Raw genomic sequence first — 19,274 nt, 5'->3', positions numbered from 1 at the left:
TCGCTGTCTTTCTTACCGTACACCCAAGGCCACCATCGTCACCATGGGGTGGGGGGTAGGTTCCTTTCGGATGATCTTGGGTTGTTGAGTTAATTCACTATGCTATGCTAGCACGCAGTAGTAAGTAATACCACGTCGTTGCAATATGTAAGCCCTCGCGTCTCCCCGGTATGGACTGGTGAATTGAGGGCCCGGCCTTGTCGGATGTACCTACAATATGTTCCATATGTAATTAGGGGAGCATCGAAGATCAGGTCACCCTGAAGCGAGTATATACACAGGTGGATCAAGGCGTTATTGATTGTTAGGCGCGTAGCAGTGTTGGATCCGTTTGACTGACGTTGGAATTAAAATCCCAAATGGTGCGAAATTTAACATGTACCTCAGATGGTCGAACTCAAATCCTTTGCTTGACCTTCTTTGCTCTGAAAACAATATGAAGCATTTCTCGGTACTGGCACCGCAGCTCCACGTGGCTATCCACATAGACTTGTACGTGTCAAACTCGGCAACCGTAAAGATATAATAGATAGATAGGTATAACGAAGAAGAAGAAAAAGGCAAAAGGGGAAGAAGGGGCAAAACAAAAACAAAAACAAAAACAATCGACAGCCAGGATTCCCGAGTGGTCCCCCAACTGGGTACTAACTGGCCGGTACTGGGCTTAAGTACGTCTGAGCGAACGGGAAGACCTGCTTTCCCAGTCCTGTGGTCGATTGCGGTGGAAGAAGAGGCGAGATTGAATGATATATTAGTAGTAACTTCTTTTTTCTTTGATGGGGGAGAGCAAGAACCTGCCACGGACAGTCCGAGATTCCCTGTTGATACCAACCCTCTCAGGGCTGTATCGTCCAATGGGGAACTGATTGCCACGTCCTATCCCACCAGTACTCCAACGAGACCATGGGGAAGACGTTGCTCCGTTGCCCTGATTGATATTCCTAAAACCTTCATCCGCCCCGCTCGCTCTCACAGGCCTGCCCGATAGATGTTCCACACATTCAGCATCCGGGCCCCCTGGCCCGGCGTAAATCCTGTATAACACGCATCGTCGGAGTAATCCATGAACTAAGCAAGTATCTTTATCAGCATCTGACTTCGGCAGGTTGATCTTATTCTTTTCAAGGTGGCCACTTACATTGTGGATCGAGTCGGGTCCTGAAAAGCCCTGCGGACCATATGGATTCGAACCTTGGCTGGACAGCCCGGTGTACGCGGTGGATGAGATGCCCGAGTTGGGGCAGGAGTCTTTGGAGGGCGGGCAGCCGTCTGGGAACGGGGGTTTTATCTCGAGGTTAGTGACATGGTACAAGATAACACACATACACTAGTTTCGGGAGGAAGCAAGATAAATGATGAGTATCGGGAAAATCAATGAAATCAGCAATAAGAGAGCACCAGCAAATACAAGAATGAAAGCACAACACATTCTGCGGTCAGGCGAGAGGGACATCACATACTGGTGCTGGTCATCTGCTGCGGCGTGTCCGCGACGTAATCGCCCCAATCTGACGCATCGCAACTGTTTCCATTGAACGTATGCAGCAGCCCATTCCAATGGCCCACCTCGTGCGCCGTGGTTCCCCCCAGATTGTACCCCTGCATATTCCCTCCGGGCATCGTCCCGCTGAGAACATTGCATCCATCGATGACATACAGGCTCGAATGCGTCGTCGACGTCACACCGCTTGCGGGCAAGGAGCAGAACCCAAGCAGGGTACTGCCTGCGGGCACCCCAGGCGTGTTGCTGCCGGCCTGCAGGAGAGACTGATAGTAGATGTTCAGACTCGAGTACGTCCCCTGGCGCAGTGCCCGCTTCATGGCGACGTCATCCCCGTTGCTCGCCCACGTGTCGTTCGTCGTCCTGGTCACGCCCGCCAACCGGAACCCGATCGACGCGTTGGTGTAAGATTGGGCGAGATAGACAAACTGGTTTTGGACCATGCTATCTGTGACGTAGTTCGGCGACGACGAGAACGAGCTGGCGGCGTCGGATACAATATGCACGTAAGTGTCAATCGTGTATAAGGGAGTCAAGGTCTGACGACGTTCATGATGGGGGGAATGACGAGCAGCGACGAGGGAACTGTTCCACAGGTCGTTCTCGAGTGGTTCGTGTTCTTGTAGATATCGATGTGTGACAACGAGGTCTTCTGAGGGGGCAGCCACGCCGCAGGAACGATGAATCGGTCGGTATCTGGGGACCGCGGCGAAGCTGAATGAGCAGAAAATCGTGAAGATGACAAACTGTACAAACGCCGGGCAAGTGGACGATGTGTCAGTGAAACAAACCATGGTACACAAAAACACATGAGCAGTTCGTGATGCGACGAAAGAAATGGAAAGCAAAATGCAGATTCAAAAGAAAAGCACATAACAAAAGAAGCACAGATCACCATCACAAGTCCGCCACGCCGGGGGCCCCTTGGAATGTGGAAAGGGTCGAATACCCGTAGAAAAAAAACAAAAAAAAAACATCTTGGCCACGCCATTTGGTACTCAAAAGGGAAGCGTTCGCACAATAATGGCCAAGGCCACATGTGCAAGGTTGGGATAACGATAAAGGACGGCGGTATCTTTTTGCAAAAGCTGCACCAGTAGCTTCTGCCCCTGTAAAGCCCTCGCAGACTACCCTAAAACGCCGGCTCCGTGAGATGACACAAACACTATATCGCCCTTGTTAGAAGAATCATACAACTGGTCATATCGTTTAGGACCCTCCAGGTCGGATATCGCGACCAGTGGCAAGGATTCCAGTGGCCGGCGCATCGTTGTTCCAGGACAGGTACGTATGGTCGCCGAGTTTTCTATTTGCCTTGTTAGTGAAGCCCCTTGAATTCAAACCGGAACGACAGGCTCACCTCGGTCTGATCAAATGGGCCAGAGTGAACAAGGCACCCAGAACAATGCATAGCCCGCCGATAGCGACGTATGCAATACCCAAGAACGAGTTCTTGCCGCCGACCACTGATCTTGTCGAGATCAGGATGCTCTTGGTCCCGTCATACACGGTGACCGGGAAGACTTTGACGGCTATTAGCATCCAAATGTGTGCATTTTGGTGTAGATACTCACAGTCAAATATCTCCATCGTGTAGATGCCCGCGGTCATGGTTTCATTATCATTGCGCAAAGCCAATTTACTGAATGTGGGCAGACCAGCTGTTCTCATCCAGACCTGGAATTCTTCATATTGCGACAAATCGGGGATCGGGTGCTCATCGGTATAGTTTGGATACCGTTTGATCCAGTTTGGGGGGGGCGCGACTTGTTCGTTGGTGTACTTTGTCTTCTTGTACAGTGAAGCATCGGAGCTCCAGGCAATGCTCCGGTTCGTCATCACGTACGGTTGTGCCGGCTGGTTCCCTCCCCTCGCATTCACAAGTTTGGGAGAATTCAGGGTGTCGTTGAAGATGGAGTTGGCGATCAGTCCGCACGGGTAGTAGGCCTTGCCTTCGTGGTTAGTTTTGAGCGGATTACAGGCGCTGTTGCTGATCGTGTGATTGCTGAGAGCCTCTCCCTTCAATTGGTCTGTATCAAGTGACTTCACATATCTCCGATGGTTTTGGTAGAAATTCGTGAGGCGATAGTACAGGTAAACCGGAGGACCAATGTCGTTGGGGATAGAGAATTGAAGCGTACAAACAGGGGTGTCCTCGATCGGGACGCTCCACGGCGGGGTGGTCGTCCTTGTGGATCTCTTCCATTCAGGTCTCGCTGTGTTATTTGAGGTTTTGAAGGACGAATGGACTTTGGACTCGGGAATCTGAGTGAAGTCGTTGGAGCCTGCGGTCGAAATGCAGTCGGTATAATCAATCCTCAGTTCTTGAACCTGGACACGTCCTTAGTTATATGCGCAACCTGTCTGTAATGCTCACTGGAACTCACGCTGGCGCTCGCCCACAGAAGGAGACCGCCGATAGGGGCAAAGATGATGCCGACGGCGAAGAGGAGGGGGAGGACAGTCTTAGGTGTCAAAATAGGCCTGCAGGGTCAGTATCTCTACCGGTACCGTCGAAAGACATAGCGAGACTCACTGCCATGCCTTCAGCCGCTGCTGCCGAAACGCGGTGTCTGTGTAGAAAGATGCTCGTCAGCAAAACTGTGCTTTGCGATGGGCCTCACGACAGCGTACTTGCGGGGCGTCTGCTCTTCTGCTTCTTCTGAGGTTCGTTGTGAGGGTCCTCCTCGTGTATAGAATCAGCTTGTTGGACTTCTGTCCGCGACATCTTGTCTCTGCTCTTTCAATCGATATTGACAAGACTGGTGGAGAGAAGGGGACGCTGTCGAGGTCACTTTTGAAACCGCAGATGCACACTCAGCATCTCGGCGCTGCATGCGCCATTCCGGGTTATCCTGCTGACTAAACTATTTTGGGACTGTCATAAACCCCTGTCGAATCTGTCATTTGATTCGTCTATAACGTCGATTTTCTCGCATCTTTTCTTTTCGGATTCTTTTTCTCTTCCTTTCATAACTCATTTCGTGGACATGACTTATTGTAGGAGCCAGGGTTGCAGCCATTTTGCATGCACAAATCTCTTTCTCCTCTGCTACGTGATCCTAGATCAAGATCATGAATCGTCGCGCCGTAGCTGGAGCGTGCTATGAAAGAACAAAAATTTCCATGATGCTTCGGTTCCTTACCGACGGTCGCTACATTATTCCCCAGCTTCCAGTTACAAGAACAAAAATTGAAGTCCGTTTTATCCTCCTTTTTCGTTTTACGTTTCTCCTTTTGCGTCCGTGTTGGTCGTGAACAGCCACTCCAAGAGGAAAAAAAATCTCCTTGCCTGCAAACAGTCCCCGACAATCCAGTGACAGGTTACCGACCGACTCCAAAAACACCTTCGCTATGTCATTCCAGTGGTGGTACATCCATCTAGTTATTGCTTTTCAGAGTCCCCGACCGCCCAGGTACTTTCTTGTTTCGTGCCAGGGGGTAGCCAGCCAGAGACGAAGGGTGCGTCGTGTTGTCGACCCCGACTGTCATCTCTCTTCGGATGTAGATCCGACATCTCGTTCATATAGTCATCGTTCATGCGTGGTCCATCGGGCGGACCTGGGGTCTTCACCTCGGCAACAGGCAGTAGTGGTGTGTGTTTGTGACGGAAATGGTCGGCCCGAGTCCTCCTCTCCGCAGCGTCCTCCATACTAGTCCGATCATACAGGTAGAGGCCAAAACAGGTGAGGGCGATGCCAACAACTTGTATGGACGTGGTCGAACTCCGGAACCAGATAATCGCAACGACGATAACCCATACCCTTTTGATCAATGAAGCCACCGAGTACGAGACAGGTGACAACATGGATAGCAGGACAAACGCCAGGATGTTCTGGAAAAAATGGAAGATTCCATTGAAGATGAATTCCAGAGCTAGCTGCCCGTGATCCATAGTACCTGTCTTTTGAGAAAGATCAATTGACCCATCCTTCCAAAAGTCACGCATAATTTCTAAGCCTTCGGTGTAAATCCAGACTGGCGCCGAGAGCATGAAGGCTCCCACAGAACAATAGCATAGGAGGTTGAGCTTGTCCAGTTTGCGGGGGAGATGCGTGTGTCCTTCGGCTTCCGCGCGGGCTGATTCGGTGAATAGCTTCTTTGAAAATATGTTCTGCGTCACAAAGACGATGGCGGCCACCAACGAAGCACTGATCCCCCAGAAGTTCGTGGAAAAGTCGGTGGAGCATGCCAACATGACTCCGACCGTGAGCGGGACAAGCGATAGATATGTGGCCTGCCGGTACCGGATCCGGAACACTAGTCGATATGCCAGCACGGTGAAGAGTGGTGAGAGACCCTTGATTGTGTGAACCAGGGACACTGGGATTTTAGACGTCGCATATGAACTTAGGAGATGGCCGAGCAGCTGGAAGATCGACAGAGGAAACGCTGTGTACATGACGTCCCATGAAGGTTGGCGCAGACCGTTCTTCAGCGCAGGTATGCTCCTCTTGATTGATGGAAACAGACTTGACAAGCCCGTCAGAATCAAGCACCAAATTGAAACCGAGGCGAACTGTAGGATCGTGAGGGTGGCTGGCTTGGGAAAGGCGTTCAATATCGACTTGGAGGATGTGTTGGTCAAGGCCGAGGTCATATACCAGAGGATGCACAGTCCCTGTCGTGTGTTAGAGGTGTCGAAGGAGGATGACGCTGTGGGCCACTCACAATAAGTCGGTAGGAAACTGGAGCTTTCAATGCCTCAGCCAGCTCTTGCGCATTCTCGCTCACGCTGCCCTGCCGTGTCCGGATCCTGTGAATGGCATCGCTGACACTTCGCCTGGACCTATGAGTGTACACCCCTGCAGGCCGGGCCTCGCGCAGCCTCTGGCTCATCTTTCTGACCGGCCATTTCAACTCGCCGTTTAGATGTGGCGTAGGAGTAAGTTCCTGGGGGCTTTCCGCGACCACGGAAGAGTTGACTTGGAGGCTTGGAGGGGTACTATGATCAAAGGAGGGAAATCGTTCATGACCGGACGTCTCGTTGGTGCCTTTCAGGGGAGACACGGATCGGTGCGTGAATATCCGGGATTCGGGAGTTTGGGTCATGGTCGTGGTCATATTCGTTGCGGGAGTGGTATTGAAAAGGACTGAATTGCACCCTCCTGCAGCACTGCATTTGACGGTGTGCTGCTTCAAGGTATCCTTGTGGTGTTCGCCATTTGCTTGAAGCGAGCGTCGGTTGTCGTGTGCACAGTATGATAGGGTTGTTCAGAGACTGGTGCAAACTTGGGGGATCATGATACATAGAATCTTCAATCTCGGACAAAGCATGGGCAGGGGTGGTAATCGTCTAGGACACTGGTGCGCAATTGCGCGGCTAGATAACGCCACCAATGCAAGCCTATCGCCGGATAAATTGCTTGCAGAGATCGGTGCCGGATTAACTGGAGCTCCGACCGGGAGGCTAGTCGCGGCCTAGTGAGCCTCCGCTATTTCACCGCACCTCACCTTCTGTTGTCCTTGAGGGCAGTTTTCTGCCATGTAGTAGAATGAAGCTTGAGCAATTGTCGAGGCTCTTGCCCTTTGCCATTTCTTGCCAGCTTGTTTGTATCTTGGCCAGCGTGTCCCAAGATGTACTGGCGGTCGAAGGTACTGGTACTGACAGTCAGAGTCTCATCACTATCCTTCCCTCATGGGACGTGATCGGCCCGTTCAGGATAGGCACTCGAGGTATTTGGAACAGCTCAACTCAAGAACTCACTTCCAATTCTGAAATCTGAGCAGAAATAGTCTGGGGCGCTGATCCACTTGAGTTTTATGGGGGTATTCGGCACGCCAATCCGGACGAGCCAAGCTACTCTCGAAGTCCTTTGGCCAGGAACGCGACCGTGCAATGGGCTCGGAAGGAATACCACACTTCGCAGTCAAACGGCGAATACTCACTGGATTTCTCTCTAGAATTCGATGAGATTGATTGGGAGTTCGCCCAAAAGATTTATGGCTGGTCGGCCTTTCAATACCAAGCATGGGCCAAAGGGCGGATCTTGAACCAGGATGTCGTGAGTAGGCTTGTCAATGTCTTCACAGACAATATTCTTGAGCTCTGGATCAACGACATGCATGTCTTTGGTGGAGACTTCTTTGGATTTGGGCGAGCCCCTGTTCTGGTTGAGCTCCATCCTGGCGTCAACAATGTCAGCGTGCGACTCGTACGCGAGGTTCGCTCTATGGGCGGTGCATTTCCTCCAACAATCCAAGCTGGCTTGAGGACTCAACCCGCTTGTGAACAGCTCGCCTTCGTGGCAAATAGCCTGGTGATGCCAGACGTGGTCAATGGAAGACTTTGCACGCCATATGGTAGCATAACAATCCGAAACCAAGGTGCGACATGGATATATATGCATCGGATAACTGCAATGTCTAGGGCGAACGATTATATCGTTACAAGCCAAGACATACGCCTTGCGCCTGGACAATCGCGCCCGGTGAAAATGGTATTCGAGACCGGGTTCCGATTTGACGAATCAATCAGGCTCATTCTGAGCTACTCAGGCCAGGACACAGCGCTGAGGGAGATCAGCTTCATTATAGAGTTGGAACATGCAGACATATCATCTGTACAAAGGATCACATTCCTTCATCCGAGCGGCACAGTGTCATACGCAATATTGAAGCCGCCTTCCACCGCCAACGCGACGAGAGAAGACAGGTTACCTGTGCTCTTGAATCTTCATGGTGCTGGCGTGGAGGCAGATGGTCCCTTGGCAAGGCATATGTTTGATGATGCTTCTCATCTTCCCGCGTGGATTCTCACTCCTGCAGGCATGAGCACCTGGAGTGGTGACGATTGGCATACTTGGGGGATTGCTGATGCTCAATCTGCAGTGGCGGCAATTGCTGAATGGATTAACAGCACAGTGTGGAAAGGGCCAGGTGTGTATATTGAGAAGCTTCTCGTTGCCGGCCACTCCAACGGTGGGCAGGGGACGTGGTATTTTACTTCCCATCAACCTGATCGCCTGTTGGGCGCTGCCGTGGCTTCAGGATATTCGTCGATTGAAACCTATGTGCCATATGTTTTGTGGAATGAGGCGGACCCTCTCCAAAACGCTCTCCTCGAGATCTCACGAAGCAGCTTCCGTCATGAGATCTTGCTTGAGAATCTAGCGGAACTCCCTATCCTCCAACAGCACGGATCAGCAGATGACAATGTTCCAGCTTACCATTCTAGATTGATGAACACCTTGCTGGCACAAGGGGGCGGAGCGGCGCAATATTCGGAGATGCTGGACAAGGGGCATTGGTTTGACGGCGCAATGACTACCCAGTCGATGATGCAATTTTACCTGCAGCATCTGGCTGTACCTCATATCGAGCTCACAGTGCCCGCATCTTTTACTTTCATCGCTCCGAACTCCCATGACATGGGATCCAGGTATGGCATCATTGTCGACCAACTGTCCTCCCCCGACAGATTGGGAAGAATGCGGGTAACAACCGGCTTGTATGGATCTCTGGTCCAGTGGCATATCCGGACAGAGAACATCCATCGATTCCATCTGGACGCCAATGCACAACTTGCGAATGCACCTGACCAAGTCCTCATTGATGATATACCACAAGTGTTCAACACCCGAAAAGGAGCAGCTTGTTTTGTCCAGTCCGCTTCCGGTGTTTGGACTAGGGAGGTCGCCTTAGATTGGAGGACTCTGGATCAACGATATGGTCGTCAAAGAGGGACTCTCGATGCAATTCTTCGAAGCGCTGGACCATTTGAAGTCATCTACAACTCTGGCAAGACACTATCTATCGCAGTGCAGATAAGCCGAAACTTTTTGCAGTATTTCGGAGCCGATACCAATATTGTGCCTTCCTCTGAGTATGAAGAAGCATTGGAGAGTGAATCAAATGTCATCACAATCTGTCTTGGAATTCTTGTCCCGGAAGCCCGACTTCCAAGGTTCCCAATACGACTTGACAACAAGGAGATTCTTTTCACTGGTCCAGATGACAGCTCGAAGTCGGTACTTCTGCGAGAAGGCATGGGCGGAGTCTGGCTTCGACCTCTTCCTGGAGAGCGCTTAGAGCTTGTTGTGTGGGGATTCGACGAGACTGGCTTGCGACAAGCTGCGAGGCTGATACCGACAATTACTGGAGCTGGTCAGCCAGACTTCGTGATCTTGGACAGTGAGGCAAGATGGAAGGGTCATGGAGGCGCCATTGCCATGGGCTTCTTTGACCGCCATTGGAAGATATCCTCTGCTTCATACCTGCCTTGACGACGTGTTGCAGGCAGAACCTTAGGGTGTTCTGGGAAGGAGGATAGGTGGTAATAAGTACTACTGGCCAGATACTACTGAGATGTTCTTTTGGGCATTTTGTAGTAGTTCACCCGGCGAATGGCGTGGACAAGCACAGGCAAGATTGTGAAGCGGAAAGCGCGGTCACTTCACTTACGCTCACTTTCCTGTTCTGCGTGCAGCTGCCATCACTACTTCTTTTTGTTTCCGGCCACATCTTCCCCTTCCACCTTGTCCACCCTTTCTTCGCTTCCACTTCTACCTCCCTCAACTTCTTCAGCATTTCGCAAGTCTTCCCCCATTTTGCAGGCAATCTCTTGTCACTGTCGCCGCTCTGGCGGTGTGCTTCTCTCCCTGACTTCTCCCGATCTATTACCTGGATATCTCTGCATGTTGTAAAGACCTCAGTCGATCAAAGGCTCTTTGGTTTCAAACTTCAACAACCTCATGGCCACGCTCGTATCCACAGGATCTCCGACTGGCAAGATGAGTCGCAAATCAACTCCAACAGTCAAGGTGAGAGAGGAAGGTGATGATGGATCTGTCACAGTGGGAAATACGCTCATGGTGTGTCTGTTTGGACTTTTGCTTGACTCTTTCACTGACACGTAATCACAGACTGCGACCAACTCTCACACCGTGACGTCCAACCGTCCTTCCTACACCATCTTGCACAGCGACAAGCTCAGCAATGTCCAGCCCCCAAAAGCAAAGGACAGGGTATGCTGTCTCGATACTTCTTTGAAAGTTTCATCATGTTCTGCGGCTGGCTAACTGCATATTGGATAGACGATTCCTAAACCTTCTGAGCCCGGCGTGATGGGTGGCGGTGGGATGGAGGACATTCTTTCACGCCTCAAGCTCAATGATTCTCGCAAACCTGCTCCTGCCCCCGCGGGCGAGGTCAAGTCGCGCAAGGCTGATGATTTTGGGAACCTCGACAAGCTTTTGAACAATCTTCACGATTCTAGCAAGGCCTTGAAGAAGCAAGAGCAGGAACTCCGAAGCGAAATGCAATCTGAGAATCACAAAGCCCACACCTCAAGCGATGACAGCCTCGATGCTGCAAAATCTGTTCACCACCACACAACGGCTCTGAATAAGGTTGATGTGGCTGAAATGATGCGTGTCAAGCAGGAGCTCGAGGCGGCGAGATCCGTCATTTCACGCCAGGAGCAGGAGCTTGCTGAGACCCGCACACTGAAACAAACCATCGACCAAGCCATGGGTCCCCCTTCTGAAGTTGACTTTGGCGCCTCTAACGATATCTCGGAGCAAACCATCGGCCATCTGCAAAGTGCTTTCAACGCTTCTGCTCGTCCGTTCACTTCGCAGACCGACGCTTGGGCTACCCAGGACGACCACCGCAATGACTTCATGCGTAGCAGGGCTATCTGGAACAATCCTTCGACGTCGGTGACGAACCTTTTGGCTACCAACCCTCCTGCTCCGGCATATACCCACCATCGCGATGCCCGTCTCTCTGGCCAGGCTTACAACGGAGTCTATGGAGCGCCCTTTTCTCCAGCTGAGGCCACTTTCCAACCTCGCAACTTCTCAGGCATTGGAGGTCCGCTGGCATATGACATGAGGTCAAATAACGACATCATGCCAATGAACCCCACTCTCGGAATGAGACGCAACGGTGGACAGCTGAGAATCAACCCAGGCCTTGCTGATCCTATGTCCCAGCTTAGCAGCTTCCCCCCTGCCGCTTCCACCTTGACACCACCACCAATCAGTCCGGTCGGGTTTCCAGGCCAATACAACTATCAACGAGGAATCACAACCCCGATCACTCCCGCCACGGACTTCAACACTGCTGGCGTGCAGAGCACTGGAAACCCGTGGCCGCTCTCGGGTGGTGGCGGCGGTGGTGTGAATGGCCAGACCTATGTCACGCCTCTCGAGCCAATGAACTATCGCCGCCTCCTCGACAAGTCCGTGTCCTGTGATTGGAAGTACATTGTTGACAAGATTGTCTGCAACAATGACCAGCAGGCTAGCATCTTCCTCCAGCAGAAGCTCAAGGTCGGTACGGCTGAACAGAAGTTTGAGATTGTTGAAGCCATCGTCAATCAAGCCTATCCGCTCATGATCAACCGGTTTGGCAATTTCCTTGTCCAGCGCTGCTTTGAGCATGGAACACCCGAACAAGTTGTTGCCATTGCTGATGCCATTCATGGCAACGTCCTTTCCTTGAGCATGGATCCATTCGGCTGCCACGTCATTCAAAAGGCCTTTGATTCGGTTCCAGAAGACCACAAGGCTGACATGGTCCGAGAATTGCTTCGCCGCATTCCTGATACGGTTATTCACCGCTATGCTTGTCATGTCTGGCAGAAGCTCTTCGAGCTCAGATGGAGTGGGGAGCCACCACAGATCATGCTGGAGGTCAATAAGGCTCTTCGCGGTATGTGGCATGAAGTTGCATTGGGCGAAACAGGGAGCTTGGTGGTTCAGAACATTTTTGAGAATTGCATCGAGGAAGAGAAGAGACCCGCCATTGAAGAAGTGATTGCCAATATCGACCTCATTGCCCACGGTCAGTTCGGCAACTGGTGCATTCAGCACTTGTGTGAGCACGGCTCTCCACCTGACAAGCGCCGTGTCATTGACCACATTCTTGCCAATTCCTACAGCTACAGCATTGATCAATTCGCGTCTAAAGTTGTTGAGAAGTGTCTCAAGATCGGAGGACCGGAATTCTTGGACCGCTATCTCGGAGTCATCACCACTGCTCACCCCGATCGCCCGCGCATCCCACTGATCGACATTGCTGGCGACCAATATGGCAACTATCTGATTCAATGGATCTTGATGAACACTCACCACCATCAGCGAGAGCAGGTGGCCATCCATATTCGAAAGCACATGGTCTCCTTGCGTGGCTCCAAATTTGGATCTCGAGTTGCCATGCTCTGCTGCAACCCGAATTCGGTCACTCGTCCTGGTCCCGGAGCAGTTGTCAACCCTTTCGGTGCTCCTGGCCAACCGCGCAACCAATGGCCTCGCTTCCGCTAGGTCAAGATCTCGACATGTCTTTACGGACAGAGAGGTCTGGTCTCGCGCTTCGTCATGTCATCTACTTACGTGTCATCTTCCTGAAGATGAAGGTATTCTACAAGTTTGTCAGTACAGCAAGGGGCAACTACCCTGAAACTTGGAATACCACCCAATACTGCCACCACCGATGGGGGGGAGGATACCACTCGCGGCCTCTGAGGTCAGTCTTTTATCTTGGCTCGGACCTCTTGGTTGTTCATTTCCATCCAACTCTTATCGGACAAGAATATTCGATTGTATGTGTTTCTCCATATCGACAAGGAATGTTTCATATCTGCCGACGATACGAACGACCCAGCCAACACCGGCCGCGAGTGGGTGTTTGCTTTGGGAATCACAACTTGTTGGCAGCAATATTTCAGAGCTAGCAGCATTCAGTATCGGCGTCAATGTTCCTCAGTCATGGCGGATGACTGTGTATCATATCGTGTCTTTGACCGTTGTCCATGCCCGCCGAAAAGAAAATTGAAGGGGAAATTGACCAAGCATGTATTTATCAGTGGCATGATGACACATCCAGAATGAAGAGGCCAATGTAGCAGATAGTGAACATCATAGCTGAACAAGCCTGCCATAGAGCTCGTGTTCTTACTTTCCCCTGATACCTGCCCCTCGACTTGCGAGGAGCAGGTCTGGGCATTGAAATCCATCAATGAATGGTTGCGTCACTTCCCTGATCAAGTGTAATGCGTACTCGAAATTCCTAATGTGTTGTATATCATAGAGCAAGGTGTTTCAACCCGAGTAGCGTATATTTGCACAATTGCTCACTCGAGGCTCAATGTATGGCTGTGTTCTCGTTCAGTCATGACGATCGACCCATTCGGGGATATTGCGGAATGCATGGCTGACTTCCATCCATTACCTAGCATGTTCGATCCTCCTCCTCTGGTAGCGAGCATAGGCAACTCGACCCATCCTACCATTTGGGACTGCCGGGACAGAAGGAATGCTCTGAGGGACCAAACAATCTCCTCACGCAGAAGAGCAGCGAATCCCCCCACTTGGACATTTACACCCACAGTTTACTTGCCCGTCACAGAGTCTCTGTCTGTATCGTGGTCGGGCGCAGAGTGTGTGCGTTGCGTTCCTTTTTCCGTGTCCTCGTTCAATCTTTGCCGAGCAGCCCACTGTCTGGGATGGCGTTGGGCTGAAGAATCTTTACCACGCCTTCGCCAGCCATTTTGTGTCCGTTAACGTCGACACCGTCGGGCCCAGACCCGGCTTCATCGCTCTGCTCGCTCCTGCTCGTGGCCTGCGTGTCACCGGCCTCTAAAGATGTTCCTTCTACTTTCGACTCTTGTTCCCCCGACTGAGTCACATCGTCGTCTTTCTCCCAAGGTTTCTTCCTCCTCGGTGTCCTGTCAATCTTGCTCGATCCAGGCTCGAGGACAGTAGGGGGAATCTCCTCAATCCCTGGAACGGGAATGTTACGCGTTATAAGGTCCACAATTGCGGCGAAGGAGGTGGGGTAGGGTGGGTCTTCAGCAGCTCCCACAGGAGATGCCGCGGTGGTGTCTGTCGTGGCGGAGGTGGGAGCGGCTGTTGGAGGGAGATCTTGAGGCGGTGATGACGGTGTTGAGGTGGAACGTTCAGGCTGGGAATGTGGTTGGAATAGTTGCGTGTGTGGGTGCGGATGTGGTTGTGATTGAAGCCACGTTGAATACGCCTGGGGAACAACGGGCGGCGTGATGTGAAACCTCCGTGAGAAATAGAAGCACTGTGCCTGCAGCACCAGGTCTGATTTCTCGTCAAGTTCTTCTGGGGTCGCAGGCGTGTCCTGGTGGCCTAGGATGGTTGCGAGGCCAGCTTGATATTCGGCATCTGTAGAGAACGGATAGCGAGAGAGTTGAGTATAGATAGCCTCCAGATCTGGTTGCGAGGCAGGATTAGTCTGGTCGCTGGCGTATTGGCTGGCCATGATCAAACCTGGCTTCAATAGGGGGAAGTGCTAGGCTACACAATGAGGATAGCTGAGTAGAAGAAGTGGTGGGTGGTGGTGAAGACGTTGGATATCAATAGACGATGCTGCGGTAGAACTTCGGTACAGACGCCGCATCCAATAGCACTAACTGCCTAATGTTACGGATTGCGTCGCTCGCCATAGAAGTGACAAACAAACAACATCAGACTGTCCAACCCCAAGATAACAAAACATCAGGTATGGAGAACTGATTTCCTACTTCCACAGGGTCACAGGCGTGGCTGATCTGAGTGTGAAGCAGCCAACCAGAGCCTCCCACAAATCGCAAGGCTGGGAGGGTGGCTAGGTTAGCTCCTATTTTCTGGCCGTCGTTGCGTTTCATTATTGGTTTCACAACTGCAAACTAGTTCACTCTGTCCATCTTTCTTCATGCTTCGTCTTTCTACCCGGTCACCATCCTGCTGAAGCCTACCTTGGGGTGTCATCTTTGCCAGTGTCTCGATAGAGCTCTCTCGGCCATGGAGAAGAGTACACCATCACCCGCATACCCTGGCGCCCGGCGCTATTCAGGCACTGGCGCCTTGTCTAGCGGTATTTCAGATACGGCACACGACAGTGGACTGGAGCTCATCGACCGCGCACCAGAGACGCGTATGATGCGCTGTATCGAGCAGCACGACACAGAGTTCAGAGAAAAGCTTGATGTCTTGGCCAAATTTACGAACATCCTGGCGAAAGACCATGCGAAGGCCATCAGCCGCCTGAAGAAAGTTTGCATGAACTATGTGGCCACGTGCCACAATGATAGCCAAGCCCGTCCAGCCTCCCAAGCTCCTGAGCCAACGATTGAAAGATCCAGCTGGGTTGCCCCGCGACCAGCAGAGGAAAATGTGGCATCTTCCGCCGTGAACTCAACATCTGGGCAGACGGTGCTCAGTCCGACTCTTCGGGACGTGGCAAGGTCCGTTCTCGAAATTCCCTCCCAGACAGAACTACAGCCTGGCCTCGATGACCTCCTCCCTAATGCTGATCACGGCGAGGTGGACCAGCCTTCTCGCGTGCAACAGCCTACTAGAGAACAACGCAAGATTTCGAGCGTTGACGGCACCGACGATACCACCGACTCCTCTGATTCAACCGACGACGGTGATCACGACCAGGATATCTACCATGAGGAGTCTCCTGGCCCAGATGAAACTCCCCGGACTACCACTGCGAAGGCGCAATCTACTGTGACTCCACAAAGAGCCGAAGCTCCAAATCGACCAGAACCCTCGTCTCGACCCAGTAAGAGCTCCCAGCCAGCTCGGGACTCGTCTCGGCGATGGACTCAGGACGAGGAAAATTTTATGATTGATGTAGTCCATGATTTGATGCAAGAGGACTTTGGACCAGTCAAGACTGCCATGTGGAAACGCGCATCCGCGACGCTGAGAACACGCGGCTACGATCGCACCTATGAACAGATGATGGCCAAATGGTCATGCGATACTCGCCGTAAGTGTGAAGAGCGCGGCCTGGACTGGGCAGCTACCGTCATGGCCAAACTCCCACACATGGCACGCAAGCGAAGATCATCACTTGGCGATGCCCGACAGGGAGGGTTGTCTTCAACCATAGATGGACAGCCAAGGGCGAAGCGAGTCAAGAGCCAGTCTCAGAGGCGAGCCTCCGGTCGATTTTCATCTTCAGCTCAGAGTGATGCAGCAGATTCTCCTTCCACGACCCAGAAGCCGAAGAAAGGCTCTCGAAAGAGTATCGCCAGTCACCCGGCACTTAGCCCTTCACGGGGCTTTACCACTAAATTTGATTCATTGCCTCCCGCATCGGAAACGAATATGCGCCTCCGTTTTATTTGGGAACGTGCATCGAGCGACATCGTGCAAGTGGACTGGTCTCCAGATGCGAAATACTTTGTGGCCGCCAGCAACTCGATCTTGGATGCCTCTGACAATTTCCGCGAAAATCAACCGGTGAATCTAATTCATGGCTCACTAGCAACCAAGACGCTTCGTGAGCTTCCTGAACATCGCATCGCAGGCGACGTCAGCGCCGGGCAGCCCAAATACCTGTACCAGACTGTCAGTGCGGTTCGGTATGCTCCGACAGGCGACCGGGTCCTCAGCGCTGGGTTTGACAACAAGGTTCGACTCTGGGACGTGGAGGATGAGGCTAGCATCTACTGCAAGACGGAAGTACAATTTGCCCAGCGAGTCGAAGTCATGGACGTCGCGGGGGAACAAACCACATTATTTGCGACTGGTACAGCAGGCGGACTCAAATCGATCCGAATTTTCTTTGCCGATTCTAACCCGGGTGCTCGGCTTCAAGAGATCAAACTCCTTCAGGACACAGGGAAGAGATCAGTCCCGTTTTCCCCGACGTGCCTCAAATTCGGGCGCTCTCGCAGTTATGATCGGTTACTGGCAGGCTTCGGCAGCGGCTCTGACACCGAGTTTGGCGACGGCTGTACAGCAATGTGGAAGTTCCGTGAAGCTGCCTGCGACCAGTTGTATTTCCTCAAGGGAGAGACATTCGTATTTGATTGCGCTTGGTCTCCGGCAGGCGATCTTTTTGCCATTGGAAGCTTGAGCGACGCTGAGACCAGGGCCGACGCAACAGAGCATTCGGTGGTCAAGCTGTACTCGCCGAACCAACCCGACTCGATCGCGAGATACAGCTGTCGAGCCAAGGATATCAACGACGTGACCATCGACTATGGCCTTGTCACAGCGTCGTGTACCGACGGCTGCACGTATGTTTGGGATCAGCGCCAACCTCAGAAGCCACTACACACGCTGGCTCACGGCCGGCCCGTGGTCAGGCTTGCCCGGGGAGCAGACCGTGAGATGGAAGACGTGGGGGTCAGATACATCGAATGGAGTCGCACTCCTGGACAATTATACACGGGGTCTAGTGACGGCTTTCTCAAGTATTGGGACACAGGGCGCTCGCCCACCGATGTCCTCGTTGAGGACCTTGTGGATGCTGGGCGTGAAATATTGTGTGGACGTCTTTCACCAGATCATTCGTCCTTGTTGCTCGGTGACGAAGAAGGGCGTCTCCTTCTGTTCAGCACGTCGAAAGGTCCATTTCCGGAGGAGGAATTTCGCTTTCGAGTCGGCGAACAGTGGGCCCATGAAAATTAGGAAAGGAAGGGATGGGCAGCGGTGAACAAAGCAATCGGTCGAAAAGGAAGACTACTGCTACTGATGGAAGGTGAAGGACACTGTTACTGGGACAAGGACGGGCAAGAATGGTTTATTTATTTATTTTCTTTATGGCACGGTGTTGTTGCAGCTACCGCTGCTTGCTGGAGGCGGTTGTGGCTTATCTGGTTGGCGCAGAAATTTGCACACACGCGTTGAGTTATTTTTTCCAATTTCGATAGCTGGCTGGCTTGTAATTGAGAGGATTTCGTGGAGATGTCGTTCAGATTAGCAGAGAATAACCACACTATCTACAGCGGGCGCTACCATAGCTTTTTAATACCATTGTCTGAAATAACGAGACAGATTGCGCAACAAGACAGACAGACTCCTTTGATCATGTCCAACGAGTGACTGACTGACTGACTGTCTGTCTGTCTGTCTGTCTGTCTGTCGACTATACTGTAGTTTGACCGGCAAGTTTCTTTCCTGCACTACCTGCCTACCTAACTTTCTCACTATCTACCTACCTATATACCTACCCTACATAGAAGTCCCATCACTTTGTAGTAGTAAGGTGTACGATGACCCACCCACCCGCCTATGTCTACCAGCTAAGTTACTTACTACTCACGCAAATACCAACTACCCCCTCCTCCACGGATAGTCCAGGCCAGTCCACTCCAGTCCACTCCAGTAGGCCCTTCGAGAAAGAAAGAGCCGGGGCCCGGCCGCGCCAACTGGGCCAACTGAAATCTGAAGGTCTGCACAGCAGCCACACCGGATGGCCGAATGGTTACATGCGTGCACACGCACACACGCACACTCTCCCGCGCGCGTCCTCTAAGATCGATCGCCTTATCCAGTCCACATTCTCGAGAGGACAGGACAGGACAAAACAGGACCGTCAAGCGGAACGCTTCTCTTATGTATTACATGGCACCGGTTACGGCGTTACTGTACTGTACTGCGTTTCGGAGCCGGATGGCCGGCCGGCCTGAGGCGATCCCATCCCGGGGCGCCGGCATGTTGTGGTCCCGGGCACAGATTACATACGATTGCGCTCCCCCGCTCTCTCTAGATGGTCAGGAAGAGGAATGATGGATGGCGTGTTCGTCCATCCACACATCATTCCTCTTCCTGACCATCCAGAGAGGGTTGGGGGAGGATGTTTTCTGTGTACCTTAGGTACAGATAGATAGTCAGTTCACTGAAATATATATTCTAGCCTAGTCCATGCTCATCCATTGTGTTATGTTTGCATTGGACGACGTGTATTGGACTATGTATTGAATTGCATGAGACTCTGTCCCGTCCATGTGTCTATCTATCTATTTTGCTCGTCATTCTTGAATTTTGAAGGAGTCTACTTCCTACACGAGTGTGGG

The 19,274-nt window shown here is 52.0% G+C and overlaps 7 protein-coding genes across 7 annotated transcripts; 3 read left to right on the top strand and 4 right to left on the bottom strand.

The window, feature by feature from the left end:
• Nucleotides 1-969: 969 nt before the first annotated feature.
• Nucleotides 970-2,295, bottom strand: AYL99_08473 (hypothetical protein; the record flags this gene model as incomplete). The annotated part of the gene is made up of 3 exons (XM_018839981.1): nucleotides 970-1,068; nucleotides 1,139-1,269; nucleotides 1,461-2,295. 3 exons carry the CDS (start codon nucleotides 2,293-2,295, stop codon nucleotides 970-972), a joined length of 1,065 nt encoding a protein of 354 aa, XP_018691102.1.
• Nucleotides 2,296-2,710: 415 nt separating this feature from the next.
• Nucleotides 2,711-4,229, bottom strand: AYL99_08472 (hypothetical protein; the record flags this gene model as incomplete). Its single annotated transcript, XM_018839980.1, has 6 exons — nucleotides 2,711-2,807; nucleotides 2,862-3,024; nucleotides 3,076-3,832; nucleotides 3,889-3,985; nucleotides 4,038-4,074; nucleotides 4,136-4,229. The coding sequence occupies 6 exons, from the start codon at nucleotides 4,227-4,229 to the stop codon at nucleotides 2,711-2,713; spliced, it is 1,245 nt and encodes a 414-aa protein (XP_018691101.1).
• Nucleotides 4,230-4,886: 657 nt separating this feature from the next.
• AYL99_08471 (hypothetical protein) lies at nucleotides 4,887-6,565 on the bottom strand (the record flags this gene model as incomplete). The annotated part of the gene is made up of 2 exons (XM_018839979.1): nucleotides 4,887-6,122; nucleotides 6,173-6,565. 2 exons carry the CDS (start codon nucleotides 6,563-6,565, stop codon nucleotides 4,887-4,889), a joined length of 1,629 nt encoding a protein of 542 aa, XP_018691100.1.
• A 431-nt stretch (nucleotides 6,566-6,996) lies between these two features.
• Nucleotides 6,997-9,726, top strand: AYL99_08470 (hypothetical protein; the record flags this gene model as incomplete). Its single annotated transcript, XM_018839978.1, has 2 exons — nucleotides 6,997-7,177; nucleotides 7,232-9,726. The coding sequence occupies 2 exons, from the start codon at nucleotides 6,997-6,999 to the stop codon at nucleotides 9,724-9,726; spliced, it is 2,676 nt and encodes an 891-aa protein (XP_018691099.1).
• A 507-nt stretch (nucleotides 9,727-10,233) lies between these two features.
• AYL99_08469 (hypothetical protein) lies at nucleotides 10,234-12,771 on the top strand (the record flags this gene model as incomplete). Its single annotated transcript, XM_018839977.1, has 3 exons — nucleotides 10,234-10,263; nucleotides 10,366-10,467; nucleotides 10,537-12,771. 3 exons carry the CDS (start codon nucleotides 10,234-10,236, stop codon nucleotides 12,769-12,771), a joined length of 2,367 nt encoding a protein of 788 aa, XP_018691098.1.
• Nucleotides 12,772-13,921: 1,150 nt separating this feature from the next.
• On the bottom strand, nucleotides 13,922-14,734 carry AYL99_08468 (hypothetical protein; the record flags this gene model as incomplete). The annotated part of the gene is made up of 1 exon (XM_018839976.1): nucleotides 13,922-14,734. One exon carries the CDS (start codon nucleotides 14,732-14,734, stop codon nucleotides 13,922-13,924), a length of 813 nt encoding a protein of 270 aa, XP_018691097.1.
• A 521-nt stretch (nucleotides 14,735-15,255) lies between these two features.
• On the top strand, nucleotides 15,256-17,886 carry AYL99_08467 (hypothetical protein; the record flags this gene model as incomplete). Its single annotated transcript, XM_018839975.1, has 1 exon — nucleotides 15,256-17,886. The coding sequence occupies one exon, from the start codon at nucleotides 15,256-15,258 to the stop codon at nucleotides 17,884-17,886; it is 2,631 nt and encodes an 876-aa protein (XP_018691096.1).
• Nucleotides 17,887-19,274: the final 1,388 nt, after the last annotated feature.

The sequence above is a fragment of the Fonsecaea erecta genome, assembly GCF_001651985.1.
Source record: "Fonsecaea erecta strain CBS 125763 chromosome Unknown Scaff7, whole genome shotgun sequence".
NCBI lineage: Eukaryota > Fungi > Ascomycota > Eurotiomycetes > Chaetothyriales > Herpotrichiellaceae > Fonsecaea > Fonsecaea erecta.
Note: the sequence above shows the minus strand (reverse complement) of the source record. Positions and strands in the feature narration are given on the sequence as shown.